At 48.2% G+C, this 17,122-nt stretch overlaps 1 protein-coding gene across 1 annotated transcript in view; it reads left to right on the top strand.

Annotated features, from left to right (window-relative positions):
- The first annotated feature begins 2,249 nt into the window (after positions 1–2,249).
- DPP6 (dipeptidyl peptidase like 6) overlaps positions 2,250–17,122 on the top strand; it is an 828,258-nt gene continuing 813,385 nt past the window's right edge. The window contains exon 1 of the mRNA XM_045003877.1: positions 2,250–2,502. Within this exon, the coding sequence (XP_044859812.1) occupies positions 2,443–2,502 (60 nt within the window). The 5' untranslated portion in view covers positions 2,250–2,442. The remainder of the gene's footprint in view (positions 2,503–17,122) is intronic.

The raw sequence follows: 17,122 nt of genomic DNA, 5'->3' as shown, positions 1-17,122 counted from the left end.
CAGAGTATGGGCAATAAAACATGAGAGCACATGGGGGAACAAGGGTTGGCCCCCGAGGAGATGGTTTCTTGCCTGGGGGACCGATTTCCCCTATTGTGTATCCCTGGTGTGGTGTATGACACTGCTGCCTCTCTTAAAGCCCACCCAGGCCACCCTACTAAGAGGGAGGAAGATAAGCTATGACATTCTGGGTCAGGGATCAGGGACCAAACACTTCCCTGGCTCAGAAGTTAGAGGAGAGGCTCTGACTGTGTCTTTATCTTCTAGCTAAGCTGTTTTATGGTTAGCTATTTCCATGACCCTATTCTTGCCCCAAAGATCTAGAGTTGGAAGAAAAAATTGTCCAGCCCCCCAACCACACTACATGGTAGAGAAAAGAGCTCTTCTGGTTCCTGGGCTCCTCTTTGGAATGGTTGATGGAGGGAAAGAATATTTCCCTGGCCCTCTGAAAGGATCCATTTTACCACCCTGATGTGTGTGGTGGAGAGGGGAGGAGGGGGGTAAGGGTCATATGAACAAAGGCTGCAAGGGGAGCTTGTGGGAAAAACTGCACAGGCAAAAGGATGTAATCCACTGGGGCACCTTCTGTATCACATCAGAATCTTCAGTGAGTCTCCATGAATGTGGATCCTTTGTTATCACAGGAGAAACTGGTGGCCAACAGACAGCTGAAGGGAGGAATTTTGGTGACTGCAATGTTCAGGTTGGGAAAGTAAGCACCCAGAAGTCAGGAAATCAAAATCGGGAGATTAAGACATTATGGGTCCTAAAGCAGCTTTAACTCAGCCATGTAGGCTACACACACAGTGGACTCAGGTCTCCCTCTTTCTGTTTTATTTTATGGGCCAAATGGACCCTGGGGCAACCTCTGTGAAGTCAATGAAGTTACTGCAGGAATGAATTTGGCTCTGTACTTGTAAATTTTTACCATATCATGCCTGGGCAGTCCAGCATTGCTAACCCCTGCATTCATGAGGGAGGCACCCAAAAGCAGGAGACTGGTTTAAAAAGGGTGAGATTAAAAATAGTAAGTGTTGGGTTCTTTTTCTTTGCCCTCAGGTTTCTGGGTCTTCAGGGTGCCTTTTCAAGCTTTTCTCTGCAATCATGAGGGCTACAAATGTATTTTCGTTTAAAAAATGAAAGCTGACATTTTTTCTTAACTGACTCCCAGAGTTGGGACTTTAAGAAAAATACCAACTATGGTGAGACTTGCAAACATACTGTGAGTGTTGGCAATGCTAAGGGTATGTCTACGCTGCGGTTGGGAGCATGCTTCCCCATGCAGCCCCACCCCAGCCCATCCAGCACCTGGATCTTGGCACTTTTTGGTCCCCAACGCCAAACTGTACAATCCAAATAGAAAACAAGTGTAATTGCTCTTACTCCACTGCAAACAGCTGGACCCTGATTCATCCAACCCCAGAGCAGCTGGAAAATGCTTCTCTGGTTCCTGCCAGTTTTTAAGCCCGCTCTCTCGATTCTTCTGGCAACATGGGAATACCATATAAGTGGTTCTTGCAAACACCCAGCTCTCGTTGCAAAGGCAACAGAAGTCTGGGGCCAAAACTGGGCAGGATTCAGCCTTTGGAAGATTTTGCTGGCCCCAACCCTGCTGCCACCAGCCAGGGCTCGCTGCGCTCAGAAAGTGGCCAGTGTGCTAGTTACTGCAGGCGCAGTGGAAGGAGTGGAGCGCGGGCCCCTGCACAGGCAGGGCGAGAGGGGTCTGGCCCGGGCGGGGAGCAGGCAGGCGGGAGGGGCTCCTCTCTGTGCGTCTTCGCCAGCGCGTCCCGCCGGTGCTCGCTGCTGCTGCTGCTGCTTACTGGGGCGGGGGGCGGCTCCTGGCAGAGCCTCGCGTGCCCCCTCCTGACGGTCCCGGGAAGGCGCCCGCGGCTGGGGGAGGCAGGCGCGCGGCGCGCTCATTAACCCTCTCGCGGCTCTGCAGGTGTCGGTGCGCGCCGGGGGGCGGGCCCCGCGGAGCTCTCCCAGCCGGAGCGAGGCGGGCGGGCTCTGCCCTTGCCAGGCAGAGGGCGCGGGTCCCAGCGGCTGCCCAAACGCGCATGACTCGGGGCCTCCGAGCGGGAGCCCGTTGGGGAGCAGCCAAGGCGGCCCCCCGGAGCCTGCCAGCCACCCGCTCGCCGCCCTCTTCTCCGCCCGCCCCCGGCCGGCCCTGGCCTTGTCAGCAGCAGCCGCCGGCGGAGGCGCGCGGGCTGGTCTCTCTCGGCGGGGAGCGTGAGGCGCCCCGAGCCCCAGGGCCCCCCCGCGGCCGGGAGCAGAGCGCGGGAGTCCCCGGCCGGGAAAGCGCCCCGCCCTGCCGGAGCCCAGCCGCGCCGCCTGCAACTCCGCAAAGTCTGCGAGCGCCGCGCGCCTGCCGGGGAGGAGCGGGCGCTTGGTGCAGCGGGCGAGCGCGCCGGAGGGGACCCTTCCCAGCAACTGGCTCCGAAGATGAACCAGACGGCCGGGGTGTCCAACAGCGTCCGCTGCCCTAGCGGGAAGGGGCCGAAGGTAAGGGCGGCTCCGCGGCGCGCCCCGCGCCTGCAGGGGACGGGGCTTCGAAACAGCCCGCTGGAAAAGTTGTTGGTGCAAAGCGAGGGAGGGAGGGTGACTTCGGCTTGTGATTCAGTGCCCGGGATGCACCGTTGTTACAGCAGCACTAGGACAGTTCGCCTGGCCTGGCTGGTGTTTGCAGCGCCGGCTGCTTTATCGCGGTGTTGTTTGTTCCCCCAAGGAGAAGCTGTTTGGGGGAGAGGGGAGGTCAGCAGCGCCGCTAAGTGCTGTACTCAGTGCCTCCTCTGTATCGAGAGAGGCTCGACCTGCTCCCATCTGATCACTTCAGGGCAGCGTGTGTGTTGTTCTGCTGATAAATAGCAGCGTCAGTGGTTCCGTGCCGGAGAGCCTGGCTGGAGGGATGAAAGTAGGGTGACCAGATGTCCTGATTTCATAGGGACAGTCCCGATTTTTGGGTCTTTTTCGTATATAGGCTCCTATTACCCCCCACCCCCCGTCCCGATTTTTCACACTTGCTGTCTGGTCACCCTAGATGAAAGTGTGATTTAGCTGGGGGAGGGGAGATGTGGGGCGTGGATGGGCAAAACTGAAAACTCCTGAAAAACGTGAGTTTTGCCTTTCCCTTGTGCCCCTTGTTGTGTCCGTAGCGAACGCTCTTGTGGTTAGCGGGTGTGTGTTCCGCAACAAACAGCGAAGGGAAACCTTCCCCGGCGAGGAGTTAGTGCGACCCAGGCAATGCGAGGTCCAGCGAGGAGGAAACACACGAGCACACGGGGCTGTGATGTGTAGGAACGAGGGGAAGCCCCAGGGAAAGGATCCTGAGTTGACACACTGTGTGATCTTCTTTGCTCGTAGATATTCACTGCACAAGCATGAACACCAAACGCCTCTGTTTTTCATTTAGCCGTTTATGCGGGGAACTCCGGCATCTCTGTTTCTGGAGCATCCCTGGCCTTAGCAGCTACTCACTTCATGCAAAAAAGCACCACCTCAAACTTTCCTAGAGAGACATTGATAATCCATGTGCTGTACTTCGGGTTAGCTGCTTAACATATCTTAAAAGTTTCCTTAACAAAGACAAACACTGCTAACCACATGCTGTGCTATTTAACCAGGTACAGACACTTCCATTGCGGCATGCTCTGTTCAGGATAACCTTTCTCATGTTTCCAGGGCAAGTTTTCCGTTTTTGTAAAGAATTTCAAATACGTGTCTGTAGCTGGGGTTTTGTATCTGATGTTCTGTGATAATGAAAGGGATGCATTTTAAAGAAACACTGAATCACAATTTTTTCCAGAAACATTATACACAATTATTTTTCCTTGTATTTTTCAACACTGAAATCATGTTCTCTCTTCTGGGTTTTATTTCATGTAGCGTGATTCAGTGCTGATTCTTGCATGTTCTACAGTTTTGCTATTTAACCCAAGGAGTTCTGACCCCGCAAACACTTGTGCATGTTAATCTATCCTGTATCTTCTTCCCCAGCTGTAAAATGGGGATAATTATACTTTCCCTCCTCACAGGAGTGTTGTGAGGCTAAACTCCATTAATGATTGAGTTCATATGCATATGCACATGATGAAAGACCTACAAGTAAGACTATGGTTTAGTCCATGGGTATTTTTAGTAAAAGTCATGGACAGGTCATGGTCAATAAACAAAAATTCACAGCCTGTGACCTGTCCGTGACTTGTACTATAAATACCGCTGACTAAATCTTAGCTGGGGATGGGGGGCACTGTTCTGGAGGGGCTAAGGGGCTCCTGCTGTCAGGGGCCACCGAGGCAAGTGGCACTAGCTGCCAGGGGCCAACCCCAGGGCTGCCTACCTGCTGCTGCTCTGGCCACGGACCAATGCCAGGGGCTGCGGAGCTGTGTCTCCTCCTGCTGCCCCCAGGCCCGCTGCTCGGGCGGTCCCCGGGGCCAGCTGCCCAGAGCCACCTGAGCAGCTGGCTGCGGGGCTGCCTGAGCGTCTGGCTGAGGAGTCACTCGAGCATTGGCCAGTGTGGCTGTCCGCAGGGCTGCTTTAGCAGCTGGCCTCAGAACCAGCCTCACCGGCCACTGCAGAAGTCACAGAGGTCATGGAAAGTCACAGAGTCCATGGCTTCCGCGGCCTCCACGACAGACATGGAGCCTTACCTAGAAGTATCTAGAAAGATTAGATGAGCTCACTGAAATCAGTGGGCTCCTCTTCATGGCTAGTCAGTTAAGCATATGCAAGACTGGTGCCTAAATCTGCAGAAATGAGTCTTGTAAATATTTTCAAGGCGAGGCCTCCTTTGACAACCCTGTTTTTAGTTGGGTGAAGGTTATTATTTATTAATCATGTAATAAATCATATCAAATGCTGCTCTATCATTTATTTAGTGGAAGGGGAAGAGAGGGAGTCCTAATTTTTTGTTCTGCATTTATACAGTGCCTAGTACAGTGGAGTCCTGGTTCATGACTAGGCCTCCAAGGTGTATTATTAATTAGTATTACTACCACAACAGTTTGACCCAGTAGGTCAAACCCCAGTATACCTACCAGACAATTCATATAGTTTTAATTGAAAATATGCTGCCGATGTCTTTGAATTAAAGCATTGTAAGCTGTACCCATTATTTCTTTTGGAAATGTATTTCTTTTTCAAGACAGATGATTGATGATTTAAGCTTTTTAATTAAAACATACAAACTCTGTGCATGACTAATTCTGCTTCAAGGAAGCCTTCCAGAGTTCAGACGTAATATCACACAGGAAAGGGCTGAAAACAAATAGCTGTTTTGTCTCTCGTCTCTTTAAAATTAGTTAACTTGCCTGAGATGCTAGATTTTGAAGAGCACAGAAGTTTTCAATAAATTTATACATTTCCCCCACCCCCCGATGTGTTGGCAGACAGTGTAGATTCAGTGCCTTAAAAGAGCCACGATTGCCAACTTGTTGGGGGCAAGGTCAGGCTGAGTCCTGGGGTAGATGTGTTTTCTCTCTCTATGCAGAGTAAATAACTCAGACAATAACTTTTGTTTGCAAGAATTACAGCTTTGTATGGTTGCGATGATCAATGGAGCTAAAATTTTAAAGATGGAGATGCTATTAAATGAATGATACAAGTGAATAGATTGATTGTAGCAATATGTAAGCATCCACTAAAACCATTTGCATCTTATTGGCAAAACCATTTGACTTCTTTAGCAGGCTTAATAAACATCTGACTCCATGTTACTCACAGTTACCAGAGAGAGACTATAACTGGTTGGCACGGTTTCTGAGGAAATATTTTGTATATGGATAAAGGGCCTACTCTACTTGCTTTATGCCATGTGAGTAACCCCATTGTGAAGGCAATGTAGGCCCTTTATCCGTATACAAAATATTTCCTCAGAAACAGTGCCAACCAGTTATAGTATTTCTGTGGTAACTGTGAGTAACATGGAGTCAGATGTTTATTAAGCCTGCTAAAGAAGTCAAATGGTTTTGCCAATAAGATGTGTGAACAAGATGAGAAGAATTTTTCCACAATGGTACTCATTGGGAAACGTCCTCTATTAAAGGCTTCCCAAATTTGCAGACGTTATGGGTATGGGGTGCTCCTCTGTTTACAATGAAGTCATTGGGAGAAATCTCCTATTGATTTCAATGGAATCAAGATTGGACCCAAGTTAGTAAAGTCTCTCTTAAAGGAAGGATGGTCCAGTAGTTGGGGGTTTAGCTTAGGACTTGGGAGACCTGCATTCAATTCCCTGCCCTACCAAACTTTCTGTGTAACCTTGATCAAGGCATGTAGGCCTTGTGGGTATGCCTACATAGGGAAGGGAAGCCTGTGGCAGTGAGTCTCAGAGCCCGGGTCCAGGGACTTGTGCTATGAAGCTAGAAATAGCTGTGCAGACTTCGTGGCTTGGGCTCTCAAGTGCACCCTTCTTCCTAAGTTTCAGAGCCTGAGCTGCAATGTCTGCACAGCTATTTTTAGGGCCATAGTGCAAGCTTGAGACTCTCACTGCATGCTCTGAGACTCATGACCACTTGCTGCGTAGCTGTCCCCTCTGTGCCTTAGTTCCCCATCTGTAAAATGGGATAATGTCACTGCACTGCCTCACGGGCTGTTGTGAGGTTAAGTACAGTACAGATTTAAGCACTCAGATACTGTTAGGATGGGAGGCATGTAAGCAGAGCTAGGCAGGAAATGGTTTTCTTATCCTGTGGATATTTTGTAGAATTTGACTTTTTTCCCCATCTCAGAAAAGGACAAAAAGTCAAAATACTGAAAATATTAATAAGCTGATAACTGAAATGTTTTTCATGTTGGCTCAATCAAATGTTTCATTTTGATTTAAAACTTTTTTATTTAACCTATATTTTTTTTTGGTCAGTATAAGTAGCTTAAAATTTGAAACAAAATAATTTGGAACCAGAAAGCTGGAATTTTTCATTTTGAAATTAACACAGACATTTTCTGTGAATTGGCATTTTTGATGAAAAAACAATATATTGAAAATTTCTCAACCTTTTCAATCTAGAAAATAGAAAGGGATTCTGGAAACTTCCAGATGGGAAATTATTGTACCTGCCACAGATACAAATAATACCTCCAATCACTGTCACTGAAAAGAAGCTAGGGGGGGGGAATATATCTTTGTCTTGTTTCCATTGTGCCTTTGACAGGACCTTGTGCATAGTCAGCTTCACTACTTTGCTGATGGTCCGTGTCACTTCCTGTCTCATGCACTCATGTGATGATGGCATTCTCTTGTGCTGCCTGGAGGGTTGCTCAGGTGCACTCTCTTCCACACGTCTTTCAAGAGGGTGTCTGGGGTCAGGAGACTGACTCCTTTTCCCCTACTCCCTGCATGGAGCTGGGGCGGGGGAGGACTATGGGAGAACTTCCTCCTTCACTCAGTCCCCTGCATAGAGCTTGGGGGGGTGGGAGGGGCAACCAAACTTCGCTACCCAGTTCCCTGCATGGGGTGGGTCCAGGATCACCTTAACTCCTTGCACCTGGACTCAGAGCTGGGGTGCAATGGAAGGCTAATGGGGAGCAGCTGAGGACAGGGTCATTCTTTCCCTGCCACTCCCCTGCAGATCCCAGAGAGAAGTTCAAAACTGGGAGAGGAGCTTACCTGAATGCAGCTGCTTAAAATCCTGGTAGGCAGCAGGCATGGGCACAGATGTAGCGGTGGTGTGGAGAATGGGTATGAGGAGCAGAGTGCTGTTTGACTTGTCCTTCCAAACATCATCAGGGAGACTGGAAAAAAAGTGTGTGTGTGTATGGAGAGAGAGGCAAATTTAGGACATATTGAGGATGTTCTCTCAGAAAGCTCGATTTTTAAAGACATTAGTCCATTAAAAATCTCATCTCATCCCTTTAAGGGCCAGATCCTGTGCCTTTTGAAGTCAATGGGACACTTTCCATTGTCTTCCCTGAACACTGGGTCAGAGCCTATAATGGCCAGAGTATAAATCAAAAGACTGAAAAGGTTTGAAATCACTCACAAATAGAGTAAGCATGAACGATGCATTTTGGTCAAATCTAATAATATTGCATTAAAGTTGAGCAAATGGGAACTAAAGTGATGGAAATAGTCACTAAATGCTGCTAATGGGACACTCTTTAGGCTATTGGGGATATTTACTAACCATGAGCCGTATCTTGGCATTAAAAATATAAGTAACAGGGCAAAGCTGGTGCATTAAAGAACTGTGTTTTTTTGCACAGCAGTACAAATTACTGTAACCTGACCACTCCTTAGCAATAAAGAGTGCCTGTGGATAACAATGAACGATTTATGCAGACTTTGTTTTGAGGAAAAACTGTACTAATTAGCAATACCAACCTCTAAAAAGGGGGCTGGGGAAGACAATTAAAGGGTTTTTTAATTGTTTGCTGCCCCTATATGAAGTCCTTGCTCCCTTAAGCTTAGGCTAAATAAGATGTTCAGGACTGAGTGTGATGTTGGTACCTACCCTACTACTGTGAAAAGAATAAATTTCATATATGAGAATGATAAGCTGCTAATTTGTATAGAGTGGAATCCACAAATGTACTTGGGTGCCTAAACACCATATTTACACATCTAAGTCCTGGGTTTAGGCACCTAAGTCCAAATTGTGGGTCCACTGTGATCCACAAAACTCTCTCCAAACCCTGTGGACACCTAAGCTCACTCGGCACTTAAGTAAACCTCTACCCTGATATAACGCGACCCGGTATAACACAAATTTGGATATAATGCGGTAAAGCAGTGCTTCGGGGGAGGCGGGGATGTGCGCTCTAGCAGATCAAAGCACGTTCGAGATAAAGCCATTTCACCTATAATGCGGTAAGATTTTTTTGGCTCCCAAGGGCAGCGTTATATCAGGGTAGAGGTATATTTTCAAGCTCTGGGTAGGCATACTGCTGTTCCCCTCCAGGTATCTGTGCACCTATCTCCCACATAAGCCTCAGTGATTCATGAACCGAGGAAGATTGGTCATCACATACCACTTCAGCATTTGGCCAACTATCTCATAGGTGGCCTCTGAGCACATCTACCAAATTCGGTCCAGTTCAGAAATCCAGCAGGGGGTGGTGGGGGGAGACGCATGCTATCTTTTAACTTTTACCCCATTGGTTAGAGCACTTGCTTGGAATGTGGGACACCTAGGTTCATCCCCCTCCTCTATGGCAGAGGAGAGATGATTTGAACAGGGGGTCTCCCACCTTCCAGGAGGCTGCTCTAACCGCTGAGCTATGGGGTATTTTGATGTCGGGCTGTCTCCGTCTTTTGTGTTGAAGCTGTTCCACTGAGGCTAAATAATGAAAGAGTGATGGGAGCAGGGGGACTGGACCTGGGTCTCCCACCTGTCTGATGGGTGCCCTAATCACTGGACTACAGAGTTAGTGTATCTCTCTCCCTCTCACTCACTCCCCGACGACTGTTCCCCTGTGGATAAATACTTACTACATCTTGCTGTGTCTACATTAAGGTTTTGAAATGTTAGCTGGGACATTCCTCCTAGCCTAGTCTAGCCAGTCCCTTAGTAATCACATTTCTCTCTGAACAATTTTACCTACTAATGCTGTATTACCGTAACACACTGGGATTAGGGCCCCATTGTGCTTGATGCTGTACACACACATAATAAGAAACAGTCCCTGTCCTAAAGAGCTTACCATGTAAATAAGACAGTAAGTGGGAGAAATGAGAATTGTTATCCTTATTTTACAGACAAGTGAGCTGAGGTTTGGAGATTAAGTGACTTGCCCAAAGACAACAGGAGGTCTGTGACAGAACTAGGAATTGTTTGTTAAAAGTAACACCTAAGGCAACTATAATGACGCACTAGAAATTTTTTTTTCATGTGTGTGTTTCATTTGATAATATTTATGTAGAATCAATTTCACTCTTTTCTTTGTATGGTCAGTCAGTTTTCCCTCTTGTTTGTGTGGATCTTTCACATGACAACAGAGGAGAGAAAAACATGTCAAACATAGTAAAAATATCCAGAAAACTAAAAAAAAAAAATTGACAGCAGGACTCTGGAGGGTCTAATCCTTGACACTACTTTTTCTCTCTCTTTCTTTTTTTTTTTTTTAAATTGATGCTGTCTCTTTAATGAATAAAATTAGTGGGAAATGTGTTTTGCAGCTGTTGATGTAAATTAAAAGAAGTTGCTTTTGTAAGCCTCTTAGCCAGACTTTAATTAATGCTACAGTGAGAATTCTAGTATTAATGACTCCTTGTGAGGTTCTTGGCCAGAGCTTCTGTCTCATTTTATTTCAGACATTAGAGTTTCTGCCCTCTTCATATTTTTCCTTGTAAGCCTAGTGTTTATTTTCAGTGAACTCCATATATGTTGCAGTGGGGACTCATTAGGGTCCGTTCTACTATCAGCCTTCCTCCAAACTCCCATTACCATTAATGGGAATTTTGCATACAGAACAATGGCAGATTCAGCCCCATAAATTGCAAAGAAAGTCTTGAGTCGTCCTTTTAAAAACAAAACGACCCCCTAATATATTTTTATCTTCAAGAGAAGAAGGTGACACCATAAAATTTATTGGCAACATAAATATCTGTTTGAACTTTCAAAAGTTATTTAGTGTCTATGAAATAGATGGCCCATCAATTTGTCGTCTTTATCAGTCCTTCCAGGTTTTGAACACTCTGGCAAGGGGAGGCAACAAGATCTAGTGGACACAGCACCGGACTGGGAATCGGGGTTAGGCCACACTCCCCTCCTTGGCATTTCCTATTGGTTAGGTTAGGCAGCTCCCTGCTTGGTCTGCTGCAGGGGGGCTGGAACAATTTGTATAGTGGGAGTGCTGAGAGCCATTGAATCAAACTTTAAACCCTGTATATAATGGAAACCAATCCAGCGCCTATGGTCTGCTGGATTTTGTGAATCCCATTTTGGGGCTCCCAACTCTCCCCATGCATTGTATAGGGAGACTGGATACCTAATTTGCCGTTGTGAATTCCACCAGGTGGCAGGGTGTTTAAACACTGTGCACAGCAATGCTCGGTGTTATAGCACCTAAAGGTGCTAGCTAGCACCAGGGGTGAAAGTGAGCTGGTATGGGCCGGTACTCCGTAACAGTAAGAACCTGGTAAGAACCCGCACCAGCCCACATTAAAGTGCTGCCAGTCGGCGGGAGGCGCAGCAACGTTAAAGCGCTGCCACAGCAAAGGGCCCTGCAGCACTTTAATGTCCCTGCCCCGTTGCCCCCCCCCCCCACAGCCTCCGACAGGCCGGGGGGGCACAAAGGGAGCAGTTGCCCTGGGGCTGGCAGTGCAGCAGCAGCATCCGGAGCCCCGGGCCCTTTAAATCAACATGGGAGCCCTGGGTGGCGCGGGCCAGGTGGCCTGAAAGGGCTGGTTGGGGGATGCTGACCCCCAGCACCGCCCCTTCTGCCCAAAGCCCCACCTCTTCTGGGGGCTGGAGCTCCCCCCCCCCCCCCGCCCCCCGGCCCATACCGGTAAGTGGCCTAACTTACTTTCACCCCTGGCTAGCACATTAAAAATAGCAGTGTAGATGCAGTGGCACGAGCAGTAGGATGGGGTAGCCACCCAAATAAGCACCTGTGATCCCAGGAAGGATGGTATTTGGGCAGCTAACCTGTCCCATTGCCTGTGTCACTGCAGCTATACTGCTATTTTTAGTGCAGTAGCTTGATAAAGCTAGCATGTGTATATGTACCTGAGCTGAGAATGACACCTCCAGCTCGAGTGTTGACGTACCTTAAGTCCCCTTTGTAAACCTAGCTCTATGTGTTTGTACAGGGTCTAGCGTAATGGGGCCCTGATCATATCTGGGGCATCAAGGCACTATAATACAAATAATAAAAGGTGCCGATTGCTTAGTTCCCTCAACTCTGCCTGACATCAGTAGGAGCAGAGGGTGCTCATGACTGAGCCCTTTAAATCCCCCACCCCAAAGTAATCTTCGGGAATATATTAGTGAATACATTAGGAATACAATGTAACAATGAATACAACAGCAACTTAGAATGAGTTTGTATCCAGCCTGATGCAGGGGTCTGTGGGGATTAGAGCTGGGGAGGGGTTGGAAGGGATGAGCAGAGTCTTTCCTTGAGTTTCTTTCCCAAACCAGTTTAGAACTTCCTGATTTTTTTTTCAACTGCACTGTATTTTTATTTTATTTTTAAATATTTTGCAGTATAAAGGGAGTGAGGTGCTCCTTGCCTTTGGCTTTTTCTCCCGCAGTATGAGAGCTACCCAGAGCTTGGGCTGCTATTATCTCCAGGCTCTGCCAAGTGGGTTGTAACGGGGAGGAGGATGGTGCTCCCTGCAGCTCCAGGAGTTAATGTATTAGTGCTTGCTTCAAACACACACCAGCTCTTGGGTTGGTGTATCACTGCACTGACCTCCAACACAAGGGGGTGAGAGAGAGCCCTCAGTGTGTGTATTATTGAGGTTGTATGTGAGGTCAGCATTGGGAGGATTCCAGTGCTAGTCTGGTCTGTGGCTGCTGATCTCTACTACTGTTTTTCATCACTAATGAGAGAGAAACACATCATAAAATTTTATTGGGTGTTCATGCTAACAAAATTAGCTGACAGTTGGGGCTTTAAAAACTCAGGCAGAGCACCATCGCTAGAATATGCAATGGCTTTTTAACTAGTGTACAGCAGAGAGTTCTGCAAATGTCTGAGAACCTAATATGAGTTAACAGTTTCATATTAATATTTATCTTAGTTAAAACAGGGAATGGAAATTCATGAAAAATCTTACTACATATGCACAAATTAAGTGGCTTTCATCAGATTAAAAACTCCTTAAAGGAGCTCCATCATTAAATAACTATGAGCTGTATTAAAGCAGTGATGTTAACTTGTAATATTGAGGCTAGTGCACTACTTGAGTAAAAAATAAACTAGCCTACCAAACACTTAATTCAAATAACGTGAAGATTTATTTTAGCATTTAAATGATTTTATGTCCCCATAAACCAAAAATTATATGCTGTGAATATAGTATGGGTCATCTAGCGCCACTGCTGTTGACTTCACTGGGAGTCAGACTGGTCCCCCAGGCTGGGGGGGTGGCGGAGGAGGGGAAGGTGACTTCCTTTCAGACTCCTTTCCTTGTTCACTGGAATCAGGTTGGGTCATTTTGATATCAATGTTGTTCTATCAAGAGGGGAAAGATTTATTTATTGAAACTTCACCAATGCTGGGCCCTTTTATTCTCCCTGAATAATGTGTCTGGATAGAGTTTGATTTTTAATCTCTAAATTGTGAAAAGACTCTATAGTCCTTCATTCCCACCTTTAAAACAGCAGGTACGGTTGACCCACCTGTGTGGAGTTTTTTTTCTGTGGATAAAGTAGTCTGAGTATTAGCTTTCACTGGGTAAGGTGCAGGTGGGTGTGTCTGTCTATGGGTCTGGGTACTTGTACAGCTGTCATCTCAATAGTGTCAGAGAGGAAGGATGGCCTGGTGGCTAAGGCATTGGGCTGCGATGCAAGCGTTGGGTTGATTCCTGGAGTTAGGACAGACTTACCCAGTGGCTCTCAACCTTTCCAGACTCCTGTACCACTTTCAGGAGTTGGATTTGTCTTGCATACCCCAAGTTTCACCTCTCTTAGAAACTACTTGCTGAAAAAATCAGACATAAAAATACAAGTGTCACAGCACACTACTACTGAAAAATTGCTGACTTTCTCATTTTTACCATACAATTATAAACTAAATCAATTGGAATATACATATCGTGCTTACATTTGTGTATAGTATATAGAGCAGTATAAACAAATCATTGTATGAAATTTTAGTACAGACTTGTGCTTTTTATGTAGCCTGTTGTAAAGCTAGGCAAATATCAAGGTGAGCTGACGTACCCCCTAGAAGATCTCTGCGTACCCCCAGGAGTACGTGTATCCCTGGTTGAGAACCACTGAGTTAGTCTAATCCTGCACCATTGAATGAGTGGGAGTTTTGCCATTCCAGGATTGGAGAGGTTTTCCATTCTGGGATTGGGGCCATTATCTGTGCTCAGGGCCAGCTCTAACTTTTTTTGCCGCCCCAAGCAAAAAATAAGAGTGCCGCCCCGCTGTACCCACCCCCGCAAGCGCTGTGCCGCCGAAACCCCCGCCCCCCAGCACCACGCTGCCCGAAGCCCCGCCCCTGAGTGCTGCACAAGCCCCCGCCCCCCCAGCGCAACGCTGCCCAAAGCCCCTGCCCCCCCTCCGATCGCCACACCAAGCCCCCACCCCTCCAGCACCGCGCTGCCTGAAGCCCCCGCCCCCTCCGAGTGCCACACCAAGCCCCCACCCCCTCGAGCGCTGCGCCCCCAAAACAAAAAAATCCCTCCAGCACTGCCCCGACGAGCCAAAAAAACCCCGAGCGCCGCCCCACCCCAAGATGCCGCCCCAAGCATGTGCTTGGTAGGCTGGTGCCTGGAGCCAGCCCTGTCTGTGCTTCATTTCCCCAGTCATAGAAATAGGGATGATAATACACCTCTACCCTGGTATAACGCTGTCCTCAGGAGTCAAAAAATCTTATTGCGTTATAGGTGAAACTGTGTTATATCAAACTTGCTTTGTTCCACCGGAGTGCGCAGCCCCGCCCCTCTGGAGCACTGCTTTACATTCGAATTTGTGTTCTATCGGGTCGCGTTATATCGGGGTATAGGTGTATTTACTTTGTCTGTTTTTGTTTTAAGTTATTAGGGGCAAGGACTGTCTCTTACAGTACCTAGCTCAATAGAGCCCTAATCCCAGCTGGGGCCAGGTAGTACGACTCTAATATAAAATAATACAAATCTGAGCACCTCACATACCTTAATGTCATTGATTAAGGGTATATAGTCTTTTTCCCAAGGGAAAAAAAACTCCTAGAAGGGACAGAAATGCATAAAAATGTGCACAAAATATGCATAGGAAGTTTCCATGTGTCATGCCATCAGATATGTAGAAAGAAATAAGTTGTAGCAAAGCAAAGGTATGTTCCCTGTGAAAACCCCAGAGAGCTGAAATCTGCAGATCACGGGCTGGGGAAGATCTTAAGCACTGGGATCCTTCAGGTGTGCCTGCAAATTGAACAGGAGGCAGGGGATCAATGTTTTTGAGCCCCTTACTGTGTGAGGTCAACAAACTCTCACATATTTGCACATGGCCTTTCTGTGCTTGGCATTCCAGAGACATTGCTGAGAATAATTTACTGCTACCCAAGGCAGCAGTAACTTGCAATGTATTTTTTTTCTTTTAGTGAGTTGGACTGTGCTTGCAGGTTGCTAACTCATGTACTTTGGCTTTTCTCTGACTTCTCCCTAGACATCACAGACATATCCTCATGTTTGCTAATTTTTGGCCAGGTATCTTATTAAAGCAGGAACTCGCTCAATGTGGCATCATCCCAAATCTGAGGTTTTAAGAATCTCATGAGCTTTTGGGATGGAGTATCTGCCCTGCTCATCTGAACCTATGGAAACATATGACTTTACACAAAAAAACAGTACAATAAACATTCAATAACTGCCACTCCACTCTAATATTACAATTTGTATTGAACTAGCCCCTAGGAGCCCCAGTCATGGGCCAGCATCCCATTGTGTGGTTGTACAAACACAGAAGAAAAAGATAATCCCTGCCCCAAAGAGCTTAGAGTCAAAGCTAGTTTTGATTTATTTGCTGATTTGATTTTTCATGTGCTTATACCTTAGTCACGTGAATTAAACAGCATCAAGGTAAATACTGCCAAACTGCATATGTATGCATAGCACATCTGCTAACCATTGGCACCTTTCATTCCCTCCCCTGGTGTTCATCACAGCTTCTTCCCTCTTCTTCCTCTACCTCTGTTGTATTTTTCATGGCGGGGGTGGATACTGCATATGCTACTTCTAATGAAGTATTTTAAAAGTGAATTTAGCCTTTGAATATAGTGAAATTAGTTTCGCTTCTTGTGGTGCGGCTTAGCCGCGGTTCGTCCCTCAGCGGGGCTGTGGGGTATCCCACCGCCTCGCTCTAGTTCGCCGGCCGATGGCTCTGCGGTCGTGGGGAACAACGCACACTCGGTTAGGGGCTCAGACCCTTGGAGCGGGGGCTGAGTCAATAGTCAAATAGCAGCCCAGGCCCTGGATCAGGGCGGGGCAACAAGCAAACAGTCAGAGACTCAGGCCCTTAGGCAGGGGCTGAGTCAGCAGTTAAATAGCAGCCCGGCCCTAGGTCAGGGCAGGGTAGCAGGCAAATGGTCAGGGACTCAGGCCTCTCAGCAGGGGCTGAGTCACTAGTTCAATATCAGGCCCTGGGTCAGGGCAGGGCAACAAGCAAATAGTCAGTTAGCAGGAGGTCCTAGCCTCTCCAGGCCAGGGAAAAGGGGGAGTCTGCCACCCAAGGAGTGGGTGGCAGGGGGGGACACAGGCCCTCCCACTCCACTGTGTCCCAGCCCGGGGCCCTAACAGCAGCAAGGACTCGCTGCTGTCAGTGGGGATCCTGGCCGCAACACACTGACATAGGCTCTGGCAGTGTTGCAGCCAGACTGGGGTCGGCTGCCCCCGGGTTACTTCCGCACTCCGCCTCGTAGGGTACCTGAGTCGTGGTAGCATTGCCGGCGGTCTCGAACACCATCAGTTCCTCTGGGTAAGTATCGGACGGTAGGCCCGGCTCCTCCTCAGGGTAGCTGGGGAGAGGCAGGCTCGGCCAGTCCTCCTCGGGGTAGTTGGAGGGGTAGGCTCGGCCGGCCCAGTGCAACCTCAGGCCGGCCGCGGCCTTCTGATGTCTCCCTCAAGGGAGCTCGGCCACAGACATCTGGCCTCTGCGGTGGCTGGTTCTCGACTGAGCTCTGCAAGTGAGCTTTTATACTTCCGGGTCGGCGCCGTGACCTCTGAGGGGCGGGTGCAGGACCCAGTGGCTCCGTCCACGTTGGTGTCAGGGGAGGTCCGTCCCTCAGCGGGGCTGTGGGGTATCCCACTGCCTCGCTACACCCCCCCCCAAGGCTGGCTCCCGTCCGTCGGGTCCAGACCCGTCCAACTCTCCCAGGCGGGACAAGAAGTCCGCGTTGGCATGGTCCTTACCGGCCTTATGGCGTACGGTAAAAGCAGAGGGTTGTAGTGCCAGGTACCACCGCGTTAGCATATTATTATTTCTCATTTGGGCCAACCAGCGAAGCGCAGTGTGGTCAGTGACCAGTATGA

The sequence above is a fragment of the Mauremys mutica genome, chromosome 2, assembly GCF_020497125.1.
Source record: "Mauremys mutica isolate MM-2020 ecotype Southern chromosome 2, ASM2049712v1, whole genome shotgun sequence".
Taxonomy (NCBI): domain Eukaryota; kingdom Metazoa; phylum Chordata; order Testudines; family Geoemydidae; genus Mauremys; species Mauremys mutica.
The sequence above is the reverse complement of the archived record's forward strand: the minus strand, read 5'-3'. Positions and strand labels throughout refer to the sequence as shown.